At 38.1% G+C, this 18,755-nt stretch overlaps 1 protein-coding gene across 1 annotated transcript; it reads left to right on the forward strand.

Annotated features, from left to right (window-relative positions):
- The first annotated feature begins 1,500 nt into the window (after positions 1–1,500).
- On the forward strand, positions 1,501–5,792 carry LOC149215023 (TMV resistance protein N-like). The gene is made up of 4 exons (XM_089391033.1): positions 1,501–2,520; positions 2,625–3,723; positions 3,823–4,185; positions 4,299–5,792. The coding sequence occupies exons 1-4, from the start codon at positions 2,279–2,281 to the stop codon at positions 5,631–5,633; spliced, it is 3,039 nt and encodes a 1,012-aa protein (XP_089247159.1). The 5' UTR covers positions 1,501–2,278; the 3' UTR covers positions 5,634–5,792.
- Positions 5,793–18,755: the final 12,963 nt, after the last annotated feature.

Consider the following 18,755-nt stretch of genomic DNA (forward strand, 5'->3'; position numbering starts at 1 on the left):
CACGTAGTTCTTTGAGCTTTGTGAGCTTCCCCAACCCTTGTATACTCTTTATTTGGTCACAGCCTACAACCCACACCTGCTTTAAAGATATCAAGGGTTCAAAACTCGGCAGGTCTTTCACTTTATTGCATTGGATGATGTCGAGAAACTCAAGCTTTCCCAAACCAATAAACCCCCTTATTTGCCTCAATTCTGAACAAGACTGTAAAGTCAGAGTTTGAAGATTGGGGCAAATGCCCACCGGAAAGCCTACCTCCAATATTTTTGTCCCACATCCATAACTCCCGAAGACCAAACATGCAATTGTCATCGGTGGATGACAATTTATCCAATTGTCTTTCCCATGTTTCTCCTTCAACCCTCCTGAATGGAAGTTCCAACAACCGTCATTTATCTACACTATCTCCAGAGACTTCATCATAGCGAAATCTTGTGGTAAGTATTCTATCCCACATTTCCAAATTTCAACTTTTTCAACGGACTCGACGGTCCAAAGGAATCTGGAAGGCGTGTCAGTTTCCGCGAACCAGTGACTAACAAATCATCCAAGCTGTTGAGGTAACCGAGGCAAGGTGGCAGCTCCTCCAACAAATCCTCTGTGAACAAATCTCCTCGTAATGTCATAACTCTCAAGTTGCAGAGTTCATCCATACCTCCCGGCAATTCTTTTAAATCTGTTCCCTCCAGTAATACTTCTCCCAAGTGTCGTTGCCGTGCAACTTGGGATGGCAATTATTTCACCACCTTACATGATGAAAGATCCAAGAATTCCAGAGTCGTAATGTTTCCAAGTGCTCTATTGGAAACGGTCAAATTAGAGCAACTGCAGAAAGATAGATGTTTGAGTCGAATTAAATGCCCAAAACTATCTGGAAGCAAGATGGAAGCACTTGTCAAAATCGATGTGCTCGAGAGTTGTAAGTTTTCGAAGGAATGAGGCAGCGACATCATTTTCTCACACCCTTTTAACTCCAAGTATTTCAAGGAGCGAAGGTAACAAAAGTCTTCAGGCAAACTTCCCAGTGGGATGCCGTGGAAATGTGGGCAACAGATGATAATATTTTCCAGATGCTTCAGCTGCCCTATGGACTTGGGAAAGGCTGATTGAATCTTGAAGCGTTGACACAATGTGTTTAGTGTCGAATAGAATGGTGCCCCGTGAAGTATTGAAACGCTTTGGTTGGTATTGACTGGAAATGTACCCCTCGGATGTATTAAAAATGTTTGGTGCGCGTTGAATAATGATACCGCATGAATAAAATTATGGGTTGGTATTGAATAAAAATGCGCCCCTTAGACGCATTGAAAAATTGTGGTAAACAAAAAGAAAAACAAAAATGTAGACTATGAGAGGAGAACAAAAGAAATAGATACAGAAAATAACGAATCTCCAGTCATTTCTATTGGGATGAAAGAACTTATATTAAATAGTCCTAAGTTTAATTTTCCATATGGAATTAACCAGAAATTTTTCAATGCATTTCAAACCAATCAGTATAATTGATCGTCAGAACAAATTGAACCAGATAGATCGATTTATGTTAAATAACCCTAACCTTAAAAATTACTTTGCACATAATTTATACTCCGATCAAATTGGTTAGTGTTTGATTTTGAAATTCCAAACCTGGCCTCTTTATACCAACAACCCAACCAGACCACGTCACGTTAGTTTGAAAGCCCTGATCCCAAACTGCTGAACTTATTTGCAATCCCGATTGGGTAATCTGGATAATGTATGAAATCATATCCCACGTTCACTGTACAAGTTTGTACGAAGTACTGGATGGAATTGTTCTGTGTATCGAGTACATCTGTTTGCCATTGTTACCGCTTAATGCCTATTGCTAAACCCGCTTTATAAGGCGCATTCTTGCTTGCAGTTTTCTGTGCTAAGTTGCATCGTTGTTATTATTCTGCCTATCAGTCCATCCATCATCTGTATTATACCAATAACAATGACATCTCTAACAACAGGTCCCCTTTCCGATTTGGCTGCTTCTTCCTCGGCTGCCTCCTGGTGTGTCTCGACTTCTTATTCCGACTACGATGTGTTCATAAACCATCGTGGGCCGGATGTTAAGAACACGTTCGCCAGTCATCTCTACAGACGGCTTCGTGACCATGGATTAAGAGTTTTCTGGACAAGCCCGAATTGGAGGAGGGTCAGAGTATTTTTTCTCAAGTAGACCGCGCTATTCGAGTAGCCTCTGTCCACATTGCTATATTTTCCAAGAATTATGCACAATCCAGTTGGTGCCTGGATGAACTCGTTCTCATGACAGAGTCAGGGGCTACCATCCTTCCCGTTTTCCTAAACGTGAAACCTTGTGTGGTCCGGCATACTGGTGAAGACGGAGAGTTCGCTGAAGCACTGCAGAAACACCAAGAGAAAACAACATTAGACCCTCGAACCGGGGAAAGGAAAAGACGTTACGACTCGGAGACTATCCAAAAATGGAGAAACGCTCTTTCTGATGTGGCGGATATAAGCGGCTTTGATCTGAAAGCTTTCAATGGGTGAGCATCTCCCTTTTTTTACTTGTCCGCGTTAGTTTTCAATTTTGTCATGATATTCAGACGTTTCTCACTGCTTATTTTTTATCTGAATTACAATTATTCAGGGACGAGGGCGAACTCTTGGATAAAGTCTTGCACAAAGTTTTGAAAACGGTTCCAAGAACACCATTGGATGTTGCTAAATATCCAACTGGTTTGGGCGAAAAGTTGCGGGAGTTTGAAAAAGCAGTGCTATCGCAGCATGAGGAGGAGCGGGTGAAAACCGAAATTGTTGGAATAGTTGGTGTGGGTGGAGTAGGCAAAACGACACTGGCCAAAGAAATTTTCAACTGCACGGGATCATGTTACAATAAATCCTCCTTTATATTTGATGTTAGAGAAAAGGCAGCTAGAATGTCTCTGAACTCTGTGCAGAGCCAGCTTATTAAGGACTTGAAAGGTATGGATATCAAAATTGACAATACTGCCCAGGGTATAGGGATACTTAAAAGGCATCTCTCATCTTGTCACGCTCTTATCGTTCTAGACGATGTAGATAGTGCCGATCAGCTGGATGTGCTATTGCCAATTAAGCATATTCTTAGTCCCCAAAGCTTGATTTTGGTTACCTCCAGGGACAAGCATGCCCTCAAAAGTTCAGGAGTGTTAGGGTCGTCAATTTATAATTTAGGGGGGCTGAATACACGACACTCCAAAGAACTCTTCTGCTCATATGCCTTTTATCACTCACTCCCACCCCCAGAATTTGAAGATCTGGTAGATCTGTTTGTAAAGGCGTGCGATGGCTTGCCATTATCGTTGAAGGTACTCGGAGCGCTTGTTTGCGGAAGAAATGACAGAAGGTACTGGGAGGAGCTATTGGATCAACTTCACAAGACATTACCTGTGGAAATACAGCAAAGGCTTAGAATCAGTTATGACAAACTCCATGAGGAGGAACAACGATTATTCTTAGATATTGCTTGTTATTTCATAGGAGAAGACAGAGATTTGGCTATAAAATTATGGGGTGTGATGGGGCTTCAAAATCTAGAAGACAAGTGTCTACTAGAGGTGGATTATGGAAATAAGATAAAAATAATAAAAATGCATGATCACATTAGAGATCTAGGAAGAAATATTGCGCAGGACGTATCCATGCCTCTCCGTCTTTGGTATTACACGACCAACACCATTGATGACTGGTTGGAGCAATCATCATCTGTAAGTGCTTCAATCTGTTAAACCTTTGTCTTTGGCTTTAAAATGAACAGATTCAAGATAAAAATATGTGTGTGATTTTTAATTTTGATCAATGAACAGGTAATAACGGAAGTCCACGGAATCAAGACGATTAATCGGGCACATCGTTTTTCCGATTCGCTCATCACGAGGAGTTCAGAAATGTCATGGTACAGAAGATGGGGTGATGAGGTATTCGGGAACTGTTTGAGGCATCTATTCAATAATTTCGGCCGTGGTGGTATTCTGAATTTGCAACTTGTTACAACTGAAGCTGGTTATTTAGAAAACATAATGAGGAGGTCACGGTCACCAAATCTCATATGGGTCCGATGGTATAAGTGTCCGTACTCTTGTCTGCCTTCCTGGATCCCGATGGAGAATTTGAAAGTTTTAGAAATAGCAGGGGGGCAATTAGAGATATTGTGGAAACGTCAATCCCAGGTATGTTTATTGATCTTTCAAATCTCACTATATGTTTATTGATCTTTCTTAATCTCATTACAAATTCCATCCGTAAGCGAAAATTTCCGATGGCTGAAATTTGAACATTGCAGGCCCCTCTGAAGCTGCGTGAGCTAAATATTATCGCTCCTCTTTCAGCCTTTCCCAAGTCCATAGGACAGCTGAAGCATCTGGAAAAGATTATCATCTCTCGTCCACATTTCCACGGCATCCCACTGGAAAGTTTGCCCGAAGAATTTTGTTACCTTCGCTCCTTGAAATACTTGGAGTTAAAAGGGTGTGAGAAAATGATGTCGCTGCCTGATTCCTTCGGAAAGCTTACAACTCTCGAGCACATCGATTTGACAAGTTCTTCCAGCTTGCAAAAGCTTCCAGATAGTTTTGGGCATTTAAGTCGACTCAAACATCTATCGTTCTGCAATTGCTCCAATTTGACCATTTCCAATAGAGCACTTGGAAACATTACCACTCTGGAATTCTTGGATCTTTCATCATGTAAGAAGGTGAAAGCATTGCCATCCCAAGTTGCACGGCAACGACACTTGGGAGAATTCTTACTGGAGGGAACAGATTTAAAAGAATTGCCGGGAGGTATGGACGAACTCTGCAACTTGAGAGTTATGACATTAGGAGGGGATTTGTTCACAGAGAATTTGTTGGAGGAGCTGCCACCTTGTCTCGGTTACCTCAAGAGCTTGGATGATTTGTCAGTCACTGGTTCACGGAAACTGACACGCCTGCCAGATTCTTTTGGACCGTCGAGTCCGTTGAAAAAGTTGAAATTATGGAAATGTGGGATAGAATACTTACCACAAGATTTCGCTATGATGAAGTCTCTGGAGATTTTAAGTGTAGATAAATGTCCGTTGCTGGAACTTCCATTCAGGAGGGTTGAAGGAGAAACGGGGGAAATACAATTGGATAAATTGTCATCAACCGATGACAATTGCATGATTGGTCTTCGGGAGTTATGGATGTCAGGGACAAAAATATTGGAGGTAGGCTTTCCGGTGGGCATTTGCCCCAATCTTCAAACTCTGACTTTACAGTGTTGTTCAGAATTGAGGCAAATACGCGGGTTTACTGGTTTGGGAAAGCTTGAGTTTCTCGACATCATCCAATGTGATAAAGTGAAAGACCTGCCGACTTTTGAACCCTTGATATCTTTAAAGCAGTTGTGGGTTGTAGGCTGTGACGAGATAAAGAGTATACAAGGGTTGGGGAAGCTCACAAAGCTCAAAGAACTACGTGTTCGTAAATGTCATGAGATACAAGAGCTTTCTGGTGTGGAACATGTAATGTCATTGAAGAAGCTTTATATTGCAGGGTGTCCCAAATTAAAGTGGGTTGGAGGAGTGTTGGAGCAGTTACAGCTACGACTCAAACAAGGATTTAATGTTGAAAACAAAGATGGCAAAGGTCACTAATTTAGCAATAATTTATTGGCAGGGGATTTCACTGAAACTTTTTGCATAGAGTCCCAACTCCAACGGGCAGTGGCCACATCCATTTGAAAGATGCAACTTTCAATTGCCAGGTCCAAAATTGATTATAATATGTAATTATTACAGAAAAGTAGTTTTACTTTGGACAGTATATAATATCATTAAAATTTTGAAAACAGATTGTTGGTAAGTTGAGTATAACTTTCTATAATCATTTGATATCTTCTGGAGACCTCTGTCAGCATTAAGAAAGGACCGCTAGAGTCTTAAGAGATGAGGAACTAATGAGGAGTAAACCGGCCACTTTATATGAGAAGTAACAATTAATTTATTTCTTTAAATAATTTAATTCATCTCTGTATGATTTTTCAATTTTCTTAAAAAAATTCTCTGGGCTGTAGTACCTCTTCACTTATTCAGAAAAAAAAATAAATGTAATTGACATTATCACTAAACAAACAAGAGGGGCTGCGGGGCAGCTAGTCCCTGCCCTATTTGGATTTTCAAAGTAATACTAAGGACTGAGGTCTTCATCTGAAGGCCAGTCATATTGAAGAACAGGGGCCGTAGTTCTTGACTTACAAGATGAAGAAACAGAAAATTCATATTGAAGAACAGTGATCGGGCCGTAACGTACAAGATGAAGAAACAGAGAAGTCATATTGAAGAACAGAGGCCGTAGTTCTTGGCTTACAAGATGAAGAAATAGAGAAAAGAACAGTTAACCGAACAAGGGCCCAAGGAGAAAGAGAACTTGTAAGAGACATTCTGACTGTATACTAAACAAATAAAAATAAAAACAACGACATTTACATATGGCATTACACATGATTTGGGGATCCATAAGCTTGGCAATGGCAGTCAGTGACTGAATTGAAGCAGCTTCAATGCTGGAGTTTGAATTTTCAAGGATGAGTGACAGTTGCATCTGTAAAGAAATTTCAGCTTGCTAACTATTGAGCATGCACAATCCGTCTCTTAGAGAGAATCAGAGAGTCTCGAATGCTTAAAAGTGCAGTGCATAGCAATTAACTACAGGTATCACACAGGTTGATGACATATAAGACCAGAAAAGTCTAGTGTTATCAACACCAGACTGGAACCAGTTGAACCAGCCAGTTTTGCTGCTTTCAGGCCTTAACTACAGGTATCACACAGGTTGATGACATATAAGACCAGAAAAGTTCAGTGTTATCAACAACCAAACTGGAACAAGTTGAACCAGCCAGTCTTGCTACTTTCATGCCTTAACAGGTCCACCTAGTGGCACAGAACTCACTGAATCAGCCACTCTAGAAAAATGCTTCATGCCCTTGTTATCTGCCTCCACAATTGTAGTGACCATGTAGTCACCGTGCAAGTTAGAAGAGCCTACATCTCCAGAAAGTTTCCTTTGAAAAGCCCAAAGAACTCTATTCTCTTTGTTTGGCTACACAACTACTTTTACAAACAGATTTGTCTCTTCTAACCACACATTTCATCTTACTGAGCTCCACACATTAAGGCATACTCAAAGACAAAACTGATGGGAACATCAAAATGAATGAACTGAGTAGGACAAAACTAAGCAACATTTATAGTTCATTCAAAGCATTTGAATAACAAGAACAAAATATAAAACTAGTTGTTCTTCAGTAGACCAGAATCAAAGAATGCTGCTAATATTGTATGGACAGATCTTAAACACGAGCATGAAATGTTTGGCCCCATTTTTTAGCCAAAAAACATAAATTTGGATGTTAAATGCTGTTGTCTTTTGTGCTCTTCTTGGTTTGGGAATGCATCACCGTGAGGATATATTCTAGACCTATTTCAGAAGCTTTGTGGCACTGGAAGATGTCAGATAGAAATGCCAGTCTTGTGATGCAGAGCGTTATATGCTTTCTCTTTAAAGCTTCAATTGGAAAGCTCTGAAGATAGGGAAACAACTGTTATTTGGCATAAAATAATGGGTTCAAGAAAAACAGGAAGCCTATACGTGTCGTGTCATTGAGATTCGTCCTAGTTTTCATTAGTTTTCACAGACATGAAAGGACACGTGAAAGCAACATATGGAGCCATCAAGGTTCGATGTATTTTGTCTCTGTGATTATTTTATGCCAGAGATTCCTGCACTTATGCTTTAGACGTGTTACAATCATTTGGCCAGGTGATGCTCGGCTTTATGTATTGTTGTAACCATCATTTTTAGATATTCAATATAGAAAAAATAAAATAAACATCATGGATCACTAAATAAGATAAACATCATGAATGACTAAATCATAAATTAGTCAAGTGAGAATAAAATATACCCTAATTTTAAGCATAAAAAATAAATTTATTTAGCTCAGAAAAAAATCAACATACCTAAAATAATATCTGTCAACTTTTCTAAAGTTTTAATAATCACAACCACTTTTCTAAACTCTTCCAGTCATCAAAACTATTATAATATTGGATATTCACTCTGTGCAGCCAGTGTTGATAGCCTAGAAATCCAACTCCTTTGTACCCCAAATGCTCATGAGAAAAAAATTGGAAATGTAACAAAATTTGAGGATACGAAACTTATCACGTTTTTTGAAGTACCATATTCATGGGCAACCTAAGACTTTATACCTGCAAGGAATTACCAGCTTACTTTGAAAATCATGCAAGCAGTCTTTATGTATTGTCAGAATGCAATGATTATGAACACTCTAGTCCAGCATAAGCAACAAATTGATGTTTTAGGCAAAATAATCTAGGTTAAGAAATATGGTTAGCAATCTCAACAAAGGATCTCACTCTGCTGCTTCCAACCATAGGATGTCAGTGAATTCACTGCAACAATACTAAAGAGGAAGATATTGTCTACCAGAAGTGAAATCCAATTCAACCCTCAGACTTTCTAAAGAAATCACAAAACTGCCTAATTGCAGAGGCATCATATGGGACAGACCTGAGGTGCTACCACACCAACAAACCGGAAGCATAATACTCTTGCAGGCCGAATTACAGAGCATAGTGACATTTTAGAGCACACCCATATTGTGATAAAGTGTGCCTCGATGAAGGGTATTTATAGTCCTTTGAGCACTGGAACAAAATTTGTTTTGCTAGACGATCTGCAAATAGAAAATGAAGTAAATTGGGGAACTAACTCCATTGTTATTATAGACACCTGCAAGAATCCAGTACATGTGTAACATTTATTGAAAGGTACATGGGATTAGGTTGCTTTTATTGAAACCATATGCGTCCTTCAAAAGTTGAATTTTGGCATTCTACATTGTGCATGACATTAAAACAATGCCATGCCATGCCTGATATGGTTTAATAAAGAATCTAAAACATATCATTTCAGCAAACAATCCAATCACCAAAATTATCTTTTAATGAAGACTCCAACAATTCCCTTACATGTAATGCTTCTGCAACTCTTCTAAGCTATTTACTTATAAATATTAAACATAAGGCAACAGCACTTGAATCTACCAATATCCTCCAAGAGATCACTTAACTTTTAAGACAACCTTAAGCACAAAACATCATTTGAATCTCCTGTGTCCATAGAGTTTTACCTTTCAAGAAATAACCAGGAATCTTGACACCTACATAAAACGAAAGCTCAGGATAGTGCAGGGACAAGAACTACAGACATACATGCACATGTAGTAAAAATCCATGTCTGCTACTTGAAAAGAAAGAAAAAAACTACCCTCGAGAATTTCTTCTTTCACTGAAGACTGTCCCACATTTTAGCACAAAGGTAAAATACACTCTCTTAGCCCCTAGAATTTCTTCTCTCGTTAAAGCTTGTCAAACATTGTAGCACACAGCTATCTCTTTGGATGCACAAATTAAAATTTGGTCGTAAAACAGAATTTGTTGCCAACTGTGTCATCAACCAATAACATTATTGTCTAAACTTGCTAAATGATCAGATAAGATAATAAAATTGATTTAGTGATAAAGAACATGCATAAATCATTCCAGCATCGTGAACAAGAAATAGTAGCCTCAATGGCTAATGGTGTTTGCAATTAAAATCAGTTGAGCTGATTGAGATAGGTGTGTTATCAGAAATAGTAACTCAATTTTTGAGCATTCAACAAGCACTGACATGGAGTTATATATATATGATTCTTTTATGATCAAGGCACACAATGAACTCCTTTACGAGGTTTAAATTTTAATAGACAATAGTGCCAACATTATTTCAAGCCTTTTCACATAAAAAACCAGTTAAAATCTAAACTTAATAATAATAATAATGGTAGTTCAGCAGCCATGATTCATAGCATCTGTATCCCACACTTTGCAAAGCAGAGCATGCCACTTGAACAGGGCTGCAAAGAATAATTTCTCCTGTTCCTTTCCATTATATCCTGCAATTTCATTATTCAGTCTTCCTAAATAGCACTTGAGCTTTCTCAGCCCCAATTGTTAGCTCAATTGGTTGAACCATCGACCAAAGAAATGTTGCCGACTGCAAGGCCATATGTAACACGTTCAAATCCATTATCCAATCAAATCCCTCAGGAGTTGACAGACACTATTGTGGCTGGGCAGTTCAGCTGCCCTCCATCCCAATATTTCAGGCAAAAGGCAGGTACCTTGCAAGATTTTCCTTTGAAAAAAAGGTACTTTAGCTCCCTCAGATCTTTAACAAACTCTGACCTTCAACAACATCATGATCTTCTTTTAAGGTCCAGGGATACATCAACAATAAGAAATTAAGAAAAGAATAAATAAATAAATAAAAATATATATATATATATATATAAGAGATCCCATTCCTCATGTGATTGGGCTTGCTCTGCTTTATGTAGCATAGATCTATACTTGTAATAGAACATTATCAGCTTCTGCTGAACCAGAAATTTGGGAGGCTGGGTTCATAAAAAAATATATTATATTAAGTTCAAACTTCAGCTAGAGTACACAACATCAGTCAATTGACCGACCAGATTTCCACGATTTAGATTATGGTCACAATAAATTCATAGTTACCCAGGCTCAAGTTTGAGTTCATGTTCACTTCAGTAGGATCACTACAGTTACACTACACTCCACTGGTGTTGCTTCTTCACTATTTTCTCTTTCATCGGTTATTATACAAAAGTCTCAAGACGTTTTTTCCAACGATTCATTTGAGCTGTTATTATGGCCAAAAGTTTCATTGTATTGACCATGTCTTTCATTTTTCTATTGCTAATTCTGTTATGGTTTTGTGTGAATGTAACAGAATGTTGAGAACACATCTGGTGGGTAAGTACCCAACTTGAAGCTCAGTGAAGTTAGATTTGTAATTTCCTCAAAGTTGTGCCAATTGAATGACAGAATTAACTACCTCCACACACAAACAGTAGAGTTATTTGTTATCCAACCAGTATTGGAAGTTTTGACTACTGAAGGGCATTCATGCCCTTTGCCTAAAGATGACATTGACTCCCCAGCAATGGAATGAGAAACAGGCTCAAGAATCCACTGGTGCAACAAATTGAGTTGGCTTTCCTCCTCTCTTGTATTCAGTGTTCTAAGTGATGTACTGCTATCATATTCTACTAATATTGTTGGCTACTATCAAATATGATATTTTGTTGGACCAACATTTTATTATGATGAAGCTTAAATAATGTGATCACCCATAACATTGTTATGGGCTTTGTATTAGGTTTGTATTAAAAGATGAATCTTTGAGCACAATATGTTAAATATATTGTCTCAATGTCTCTGCATATTATTCAGAGGAGGGATAATACTGTTTTCTTCCTTGACAACAACTATTTCAAAATACCCACATGTTATCTATGTTTACTGGTTGGGTTGCCTTAACGGGCCCTTTTAAGGGTTTAGGGACCAACATTCAAGGACTAAACTAGAAGAAGGTTCTTAGACTAGAACTTGATTTGGGCTATTGAACTCATCCACTATCATGGCAAATATTTCACATATGAAGTCATATTGATAAGATCATGACACTCTATATGGAGCTGTCCATGTCATACCAGGCAGCTTCTTAACGTATTAGAACCATACAAGTTACTAGGATGAGTTGCAATTCAAGTAATTTGTCTTTGGTTGACATACTCTTACCATTTTTTATATCCTTTGACTGCTGGGACTGGTATTGATGCTACTACTGTTATGGGTGCTTCAGGTATTAATAAGCCTGGCATACTAGAATCACCTATTGCTTTGGGTCATTTCTATCCAATTTGGATTGCTGGATACTGCTCCAAATCGACTTGAATGTCAAGCCATGACTTAACCATAGCCCAACATGCTGATTCCCAATCCAAATAGGCAACAACCGTTTCAAATTGCTAAACTGAGCAGCAAAGAGAGTTGCCTCATATCTTAAGCTTCTTGTTCAGCCATTTGTTCAGAAGCACAAAATGAAGCCCATTTCCATAGCCTTAGTTGGTAACTCAACCCACTTGAAAGTGAAATGGCTTGTAATTGCATGTTTAGTGGATCGGAATGCTTCTACTGAAGGACAAGGATCAAAGCCCATATAAAGTACTTGCCTTCCAAGCCAAGTCCAAGTCGCAGCTCCAGATCCTCCTCCCTTATTGCTGGCACCCGAATAGTCCTGCGGGAAACTCCATTTCTTGACTGACCACAGAATAAAGAAACAAATGCTTTCCATAAATATATAGTTCCAACCCATAAGTTATAACTAATATAAATAGCTAGTGCCATAGACTTAGTTCAAGTACCTAATGCTAGCTTTTAACTTTTGTTAATAGAATTACAAATTTAACCTCGAAATGAAGACACATATAAGATAACAGAGTTTCAATCTTGCAAAACATTGATGACCATCTAGCACTATCAGAAGAACACTTTAAGAATAAAGCAACTACATAATACAAAATATGGAACTAGATCATAACAGGAACATACTTGTACAGAGAGACCTGTCATGGGAAACTGAAGGTTCTGCTGCTGCTGCTGCTGCGGTTGAGTGATGCAATCACCGGAATTGGAACTCACCTCCCCAGCAGGCAGTGACTTAAGAGAATTAGTCGAACCAATCAGTTAGTGCCGGTCCTACCTAGTCAAGTGCCTGGTCATTTTGTTCTCGCTATTGCAAACGACTGGTTGTTCGCATTCCGTCTTCAAAAAGGCAAGCTCAGCTGAAATCCCTTCATTGATTCTCTCAGAACATCAACCTCCACCTGCAATTATATCAGATAAATGACATTGTTTGTCCTGTTATAAAAAACATAAATTATGTTTCAATTAGCTGAAATCTAAGGGTAATTAGGTAATTACCTGTTCTGTATGTTCATGTAAAAGAAAATCTCTGCCATGGGTCACCATCAATGCTCTTAGCAATTCAAGATTATTTTCCTGTGGGGATCGATCTAGATGTTTCTTGATATGGAGACAATTCTCAGATTCTTTCATGTATATCCTTCATTTTATTAGGGGAAAATGAAGCAACTACCATTTTGATTTCCATCCCTCATTTTATGACAGAAAACAGAAATTAATTGTAAAACAAGTAATATTGAAACTAGAAAAGATACAAGTCTAAAAATAAGGTCTCCAGCTCTGTAAATGAATAGGGTGCATTCAAGCATTTCAATGACAATGACAATAAACACGCACTTAAATAGTTGGGAATCAAATATTTCTTCATGAAAACTGAATCCAATGCATGTATGGATTTGTATAGAAGTACTTTGAATTTAGAGAGAGTGAATGGCCACTTGTTCCTATCTGAATATGACATTTAGAAAGAGTGAATGCATACCTATGTGGACTACAGAGGAGTATCTAAATTCAGGTTCTGCGCAATTGAAAAGAAACTATTACATTTGCTGCAATATCCTTGTCCCCACACTGCAATCTCACAATATTCTACCATTGTTTCTCTCGTAGCTCTAACACTAAGAACTTCAAACCAACTCTGCAGCAATAAGAATAAGTTGAAAGTTAAGGTTCACAAAGTCATTAACGTGCTTAAAAAAATAAAAATAAAAAGACGTCCATGGACCATGTGGGCCCTCCCATGAGCGCCACATGCCTCACCTCCTCCATAACATAACATATAGGGCGTAAACCATGCCACTTAACATCATATCAAGGTAATATGTCAATATAGGAGACATCACGATAATCGAACAACCCATTGTTATATCATTCTCAAGTACCTAATGCTAGCTTTTAACTTTTGTTAATAGAATTACAAATTTAACCTCGAAATGAAGACACATATAAGATAACGGAGTTTCAATCTTGCAAAACATTGATGACCATCTAGCACTATCAGAAGAACACTTTAAGAATAAAGCAACTACATAATACAAAATATGGAACTAAATCATAACAGGAACATATTTGTACAGAGACACCTGTCATGGGAAACTGAAGGTTCTGCTGCTGCTGCTGCCGTTGAGTGATACAATCACCGGAATCGGAACTCGCCTCCCCAGTAGGCAGTGGCTTAAGAGAATTAGTCGAACCAATCAGTTAGTGCCCGTCCTACCTAGTCAAGTGCCTGGTCATTCAGTTCTCGCTATTGCAAACGACTGGTTGTTCGCATTCCGTCTTCAAAAAGGCAAGCTCAGCTGAAATCCCTTCATTGATTCTCTCAGAACATCAACCTCCACCTGCAATTATATCAGATAAATGACATTGTTTGTCCTGTTATAAAAAACATAAATTATGTTTCAATTAGCTGAAATCTAAGGGTAATTAGGTAATTACCTGTTCTGTATGTTCATGTAAAAGAAAATCTCTGCCATGGGTCACCAGAAATGCTCTTAGCAATTCAAGATTATTTTCTTGTGGGGATCGATCTAGATGTTTCTTGATATGGAGACAATTCTCAGATTCTTTCATGTATATCCTTCATTTTATTAGGGGAAAATGAAGCAACTACCATTTTGATTTCCATCCCTCATTTTATGACAGAAAACAGAAATTAATTGTAAAACAAGTAATATTGAAACTAGAAAAGATACAAGTCTAAAAATAAGGTCTTCGGCTCTGTAAATTAATAGGATGCATTCAAGCATTTCAACGACAATGACAATAAACACGCACCTAAATAGCTGGGAATCAAATATTTCTTCATGAAAATTGAATCCGATGCATGTATGGATTTGTATAAAAGTACTTTGAATTTAGAAAGAGTGAATGGCCACTTATTCCTATCTGAACATGGCATCTGAATATTACATTTAGAAAGAGTGAATGCATACCTGTGTGGACTACAGAGGAGTACCTAAATTCAAGTTCTGCGCAATTGAAAAGAAACTATTACATCTGCTGCAATATCCTTGTCCCCACACTGCAATCTCACAATATTCTACCATTGTTTCTCTGGTAGCTCTAACACTATGAACTTCAAACCAACTCTGCAGCAATAAGAATAAGTTGAAAGTTAAGGTTCACAAAGTCATTAACGTGCTTAAAAAAATAAAAATAAAAAGACGTCCATGGACCATGTGGGCCCTCCCATGAGCGCCACATGCCTCACCTCCTCCATAACATAACATGCAGGGCATAAACCATGCCACTTAACATCGTATCATGGTAATATGTCTGCTAATATGTCAATACAGGAGACATCACGATAATCGAACAACCCACTGCAGGTGCACCAATTTCAACTTCATGGCCTTCGAGCCTTAAAGATCTGCCTAGCGGAGTAGGTGACCCATGGCTGGAGCTTGAAGCAACAGTTCGGGGTTGTTGGAATGTAGGTTTTCATCAATGGCGGACGGCGGACGCCCATGGTGATACTGATTATTTTCCTATGAATATTGAAGGGAAAACTTCACGTTGAAAGGAGAGCTTGCAGTTCCAAAATAGAATAGCAGAGATGAGCAACAATAGTAGCTTCATTGATGCAGAGAATGTAAGTAAAGTAGGGTTAGGGTATGGGATAGCCATTGCAATTGGGATTTTGACTTTGAGCCTAGACCCTACCGTTCTGAGCCTATAAGCATGACCCTCATCCTAGACCGATGAAACTTCGCTTACTCCATGTCGGCTTATCCTTCTATCTTTGGAAGACCTATTAGAAAATGAAGCCTCTCCTTCCATCTATCTGTGCATTCCTTCCATAACCGCATGAAATCTTGTTATTAAAAGAATATATATGAGATCTCTGGAAACCATATTCTGGCTACCTTCTTTGAATAAGGATATGTACTACGAATAGAGGTCTGGCTTCGCTTTCCTTCCGTCTCAAGTCTTTCCTTAACTAGAGCAAGTCATGGGGAAGTAACTCCAAAGCCCAATCTCAAGACCTTTCCTCTAGGCCCTTCCTGTAAGCCAGGCCCTTCCTCGGTCTTCACCTCTGTTGTTCCTCAGTCTTCACTTGTGTCTGTTAATGAGAAAACTCTCATTAATGTCGGTGAAATTAGTTACAGTGGAGAATGAGTTACAGTAAAGAATGGAGCACTTCGATTGAGGAAGCACAACGAGTAGACTTTAATTGAGGCAACAGACTTTCACCTAGAACCTCGAACCTTTAGAGATATATCCAACCTCCAGCCAACAGTCAGCTTCAACAACATCAGGCAACATGAGAAAAGGTAAGAGAGCTCGGCTTCAACAACATCAGGCAGAAAAGGTAAGAGATCTAGTTGCCTCATCATTTTCTTCGCAGTCTTAATTTTCTTCGCAGTCTTCTGCATATCGTAGTTTCATATAACTAGAAAACAAGGCATCAAGGCAAATCTGGTAACTCAGAAATATTGCATGGACTCTGCAACTCCTCAAATGCTTAGATGCTCAGATCTGTGAGCTTCTGTGCAGGCTCAGATCTGCTTTGGCTTCTTTTGCCAAAAATCCAGTTCCAAAGCCAGACAGAGAGCTTAAGCAGATTTGTGAGCTTCTATGCAGGCTCAGATATGCTTCGACTACTTTTTCCAAAGATCCAGTTCCCACCTACCCTTTGGTTCTCCCCTCAGCAACATCTGTTCCGTAGACACCACAGCAGCATGCAGAGCATCTGTTCTGTAGACACCACAGTAGCATGCAGGTGACACATTGCAACAATGGCAATTTAGGCAATTTGCTGGCAACTTCAAAGAAAACCCATCGAACCTGCTTAAACAATATCTGGGAGCTAGCATTTCATACTGCTAGATTAATGTTAGCATTAATCAACAGCGCCAAAAAATGAATGAGAAAGAACCAGACAAATGCAAGATAATATATGATTTCAGCGCCTCTTCCTCGGGAAGAGGCCAAATAAGACCATAAATCACTATGGACTAAAAAACTTTGTTTATACTCGATAAACAGGCGTGTTCAAACATGTGAACTAATGTTAACTACATCGTTTCCGATTACTATAGTCCCTGGCCATTGCCAAATGGCAGGGACTAATAATGGTAATGAACAACCTCGGATGGTATCACTATTGATGCGCACGGCTATGGAGCACCAGAAGACGCCGATGAAAATTTCCACATCACATCACAGACGTCGCATAAGGTTTGACAAAAAAAAACAATCATAATGTTAAATGGGTGGGGATCTTTTACTTTCTCTGTGAGTTCAATGTTAGTTTTCAATTCGTTGGATTGATATAATATGCATTATATTTATGTAGATGTTTCTCATTGCAAAAGCGATGACTTAGTAAAGCACAAAGATTTGCTAAAAATTTTCATGAATTTAATTCATTCAATCTAATTTTATATTTAACAAATCTTATGGTTGTTTGTGACAACATGTAGCTTTCTTTTGAAGTGCTTTATTGGATGAGATTCATAATCTATTGATTCAAAGTATTGGTATTCCATATTAATGATTTCCTTTACTATAAAGGTTTAGAAATTAATTAGTCATAGTTGTACATATTACTCATTGATTTTCCTAGTGGGATTTATTACATAAGATTCCTTTCGCCTATCTTAAGGCATAAGGTTATCCACCTAAATTGCTTTACTAGAACTTGTGTGTAGTGTTTGAAATGCCCAAGTTGAGTCTAAGGCCTTGTTTGCAATATGGTTTCATAAACGTCCCAAATAGGGTGCCATTGTTACTTGTCCAAGAGTCCATTCTTTGGATTTTCTAACATTCATAAAAATTTTGATTGTATTCCATCTTGGTTTGATTTTACTATTACAATTCTATAAATTGTACCCTATCTAGGGATTTTTCTAAAAATAAAATTACTTCATAATTTATGTGCTTGCTCTCAACTTTGTCTTCTTTGAAATTATCATTCAAGTTAATTTTACTTGCATTGTGTATTAATTTATGTAATCATTTACTCTACATAATAAAATAAACAAGTGTAATATGCAGTGTTGCTGCTTAGTGTTGATTTTTCAGTACAATTGATACAAGTACTTTATTTTTGAACTATGATAATTACTTGTGAATATATATTATAGTTCTCTTATCTTCATCAAGCAATCACACTTAGAAATTCAACTAATAAGCATGAAAATAAAGTAGATATCACAATGTGTGTAAGACAGAGATGTGTAAGTAACAAGTGTGTATGTAAAATGAAAAAGTTCAAGTGTATTTTATACCCAAGATACCAAGAGACATGTGATCCAAGTGGATCCCTACAGGCTCAAGTTTCAAAGTCCTCAAATCTCAATAATATTGACACCAAGTTGAATTGTTCGTCGTTACGATTCCAGTGACACAAACGACACTCAAATCTGAGTTCATATGACCAACTTATCGTTGTTTGAAGTTGACAAGACACGCAGGAAAAGGGGGGCCTACGACATGCTACATGGGACCCACAACTTACATGGGAACCAACTATTGGCCAATAGTCACTGACCTATGACGACCATTCATTGGCTCCTTTGGTCCTACAAAAGACAAAGAATATATATATATAAATATAATATACGCCCAAATATATACCAAAAACCATATATATATAACAAAATTATAATGAACCATATAAATATGGTCACCAATCCAATTGGAGGTCCGTTATATATTAACAATGGCATGTTATAACTGAGGATAATATATGTGGTTATTTAATACCATATATATAAAGCAAATTGTAATGTATTTTTAACGATGGATGTTATATATCGGTCACAACAATTATGTCAACAGACCGAATTGTTTTATGTATTAAAACATGTGTTGGACGGGGTCGATGGATTTTGAAACCCCGATCCG

This window comes from Pinus tabuliformis, chromosome 1_1 (genome assembly GCF_031772625.1).
Source record: "Pinus tabuliformis cultivar Carrire ecotype Pingquan chromosome 1_1, CPIR1, whole genome shotgun sequence".
NCBI classification, from domain to species: domain Eukaryota; kingdom Viridiplantae; phylum Streptophyta; class Pinopsida; order Pinales; family Pinaceae; genus Pinus; species Pinus tabuliformis.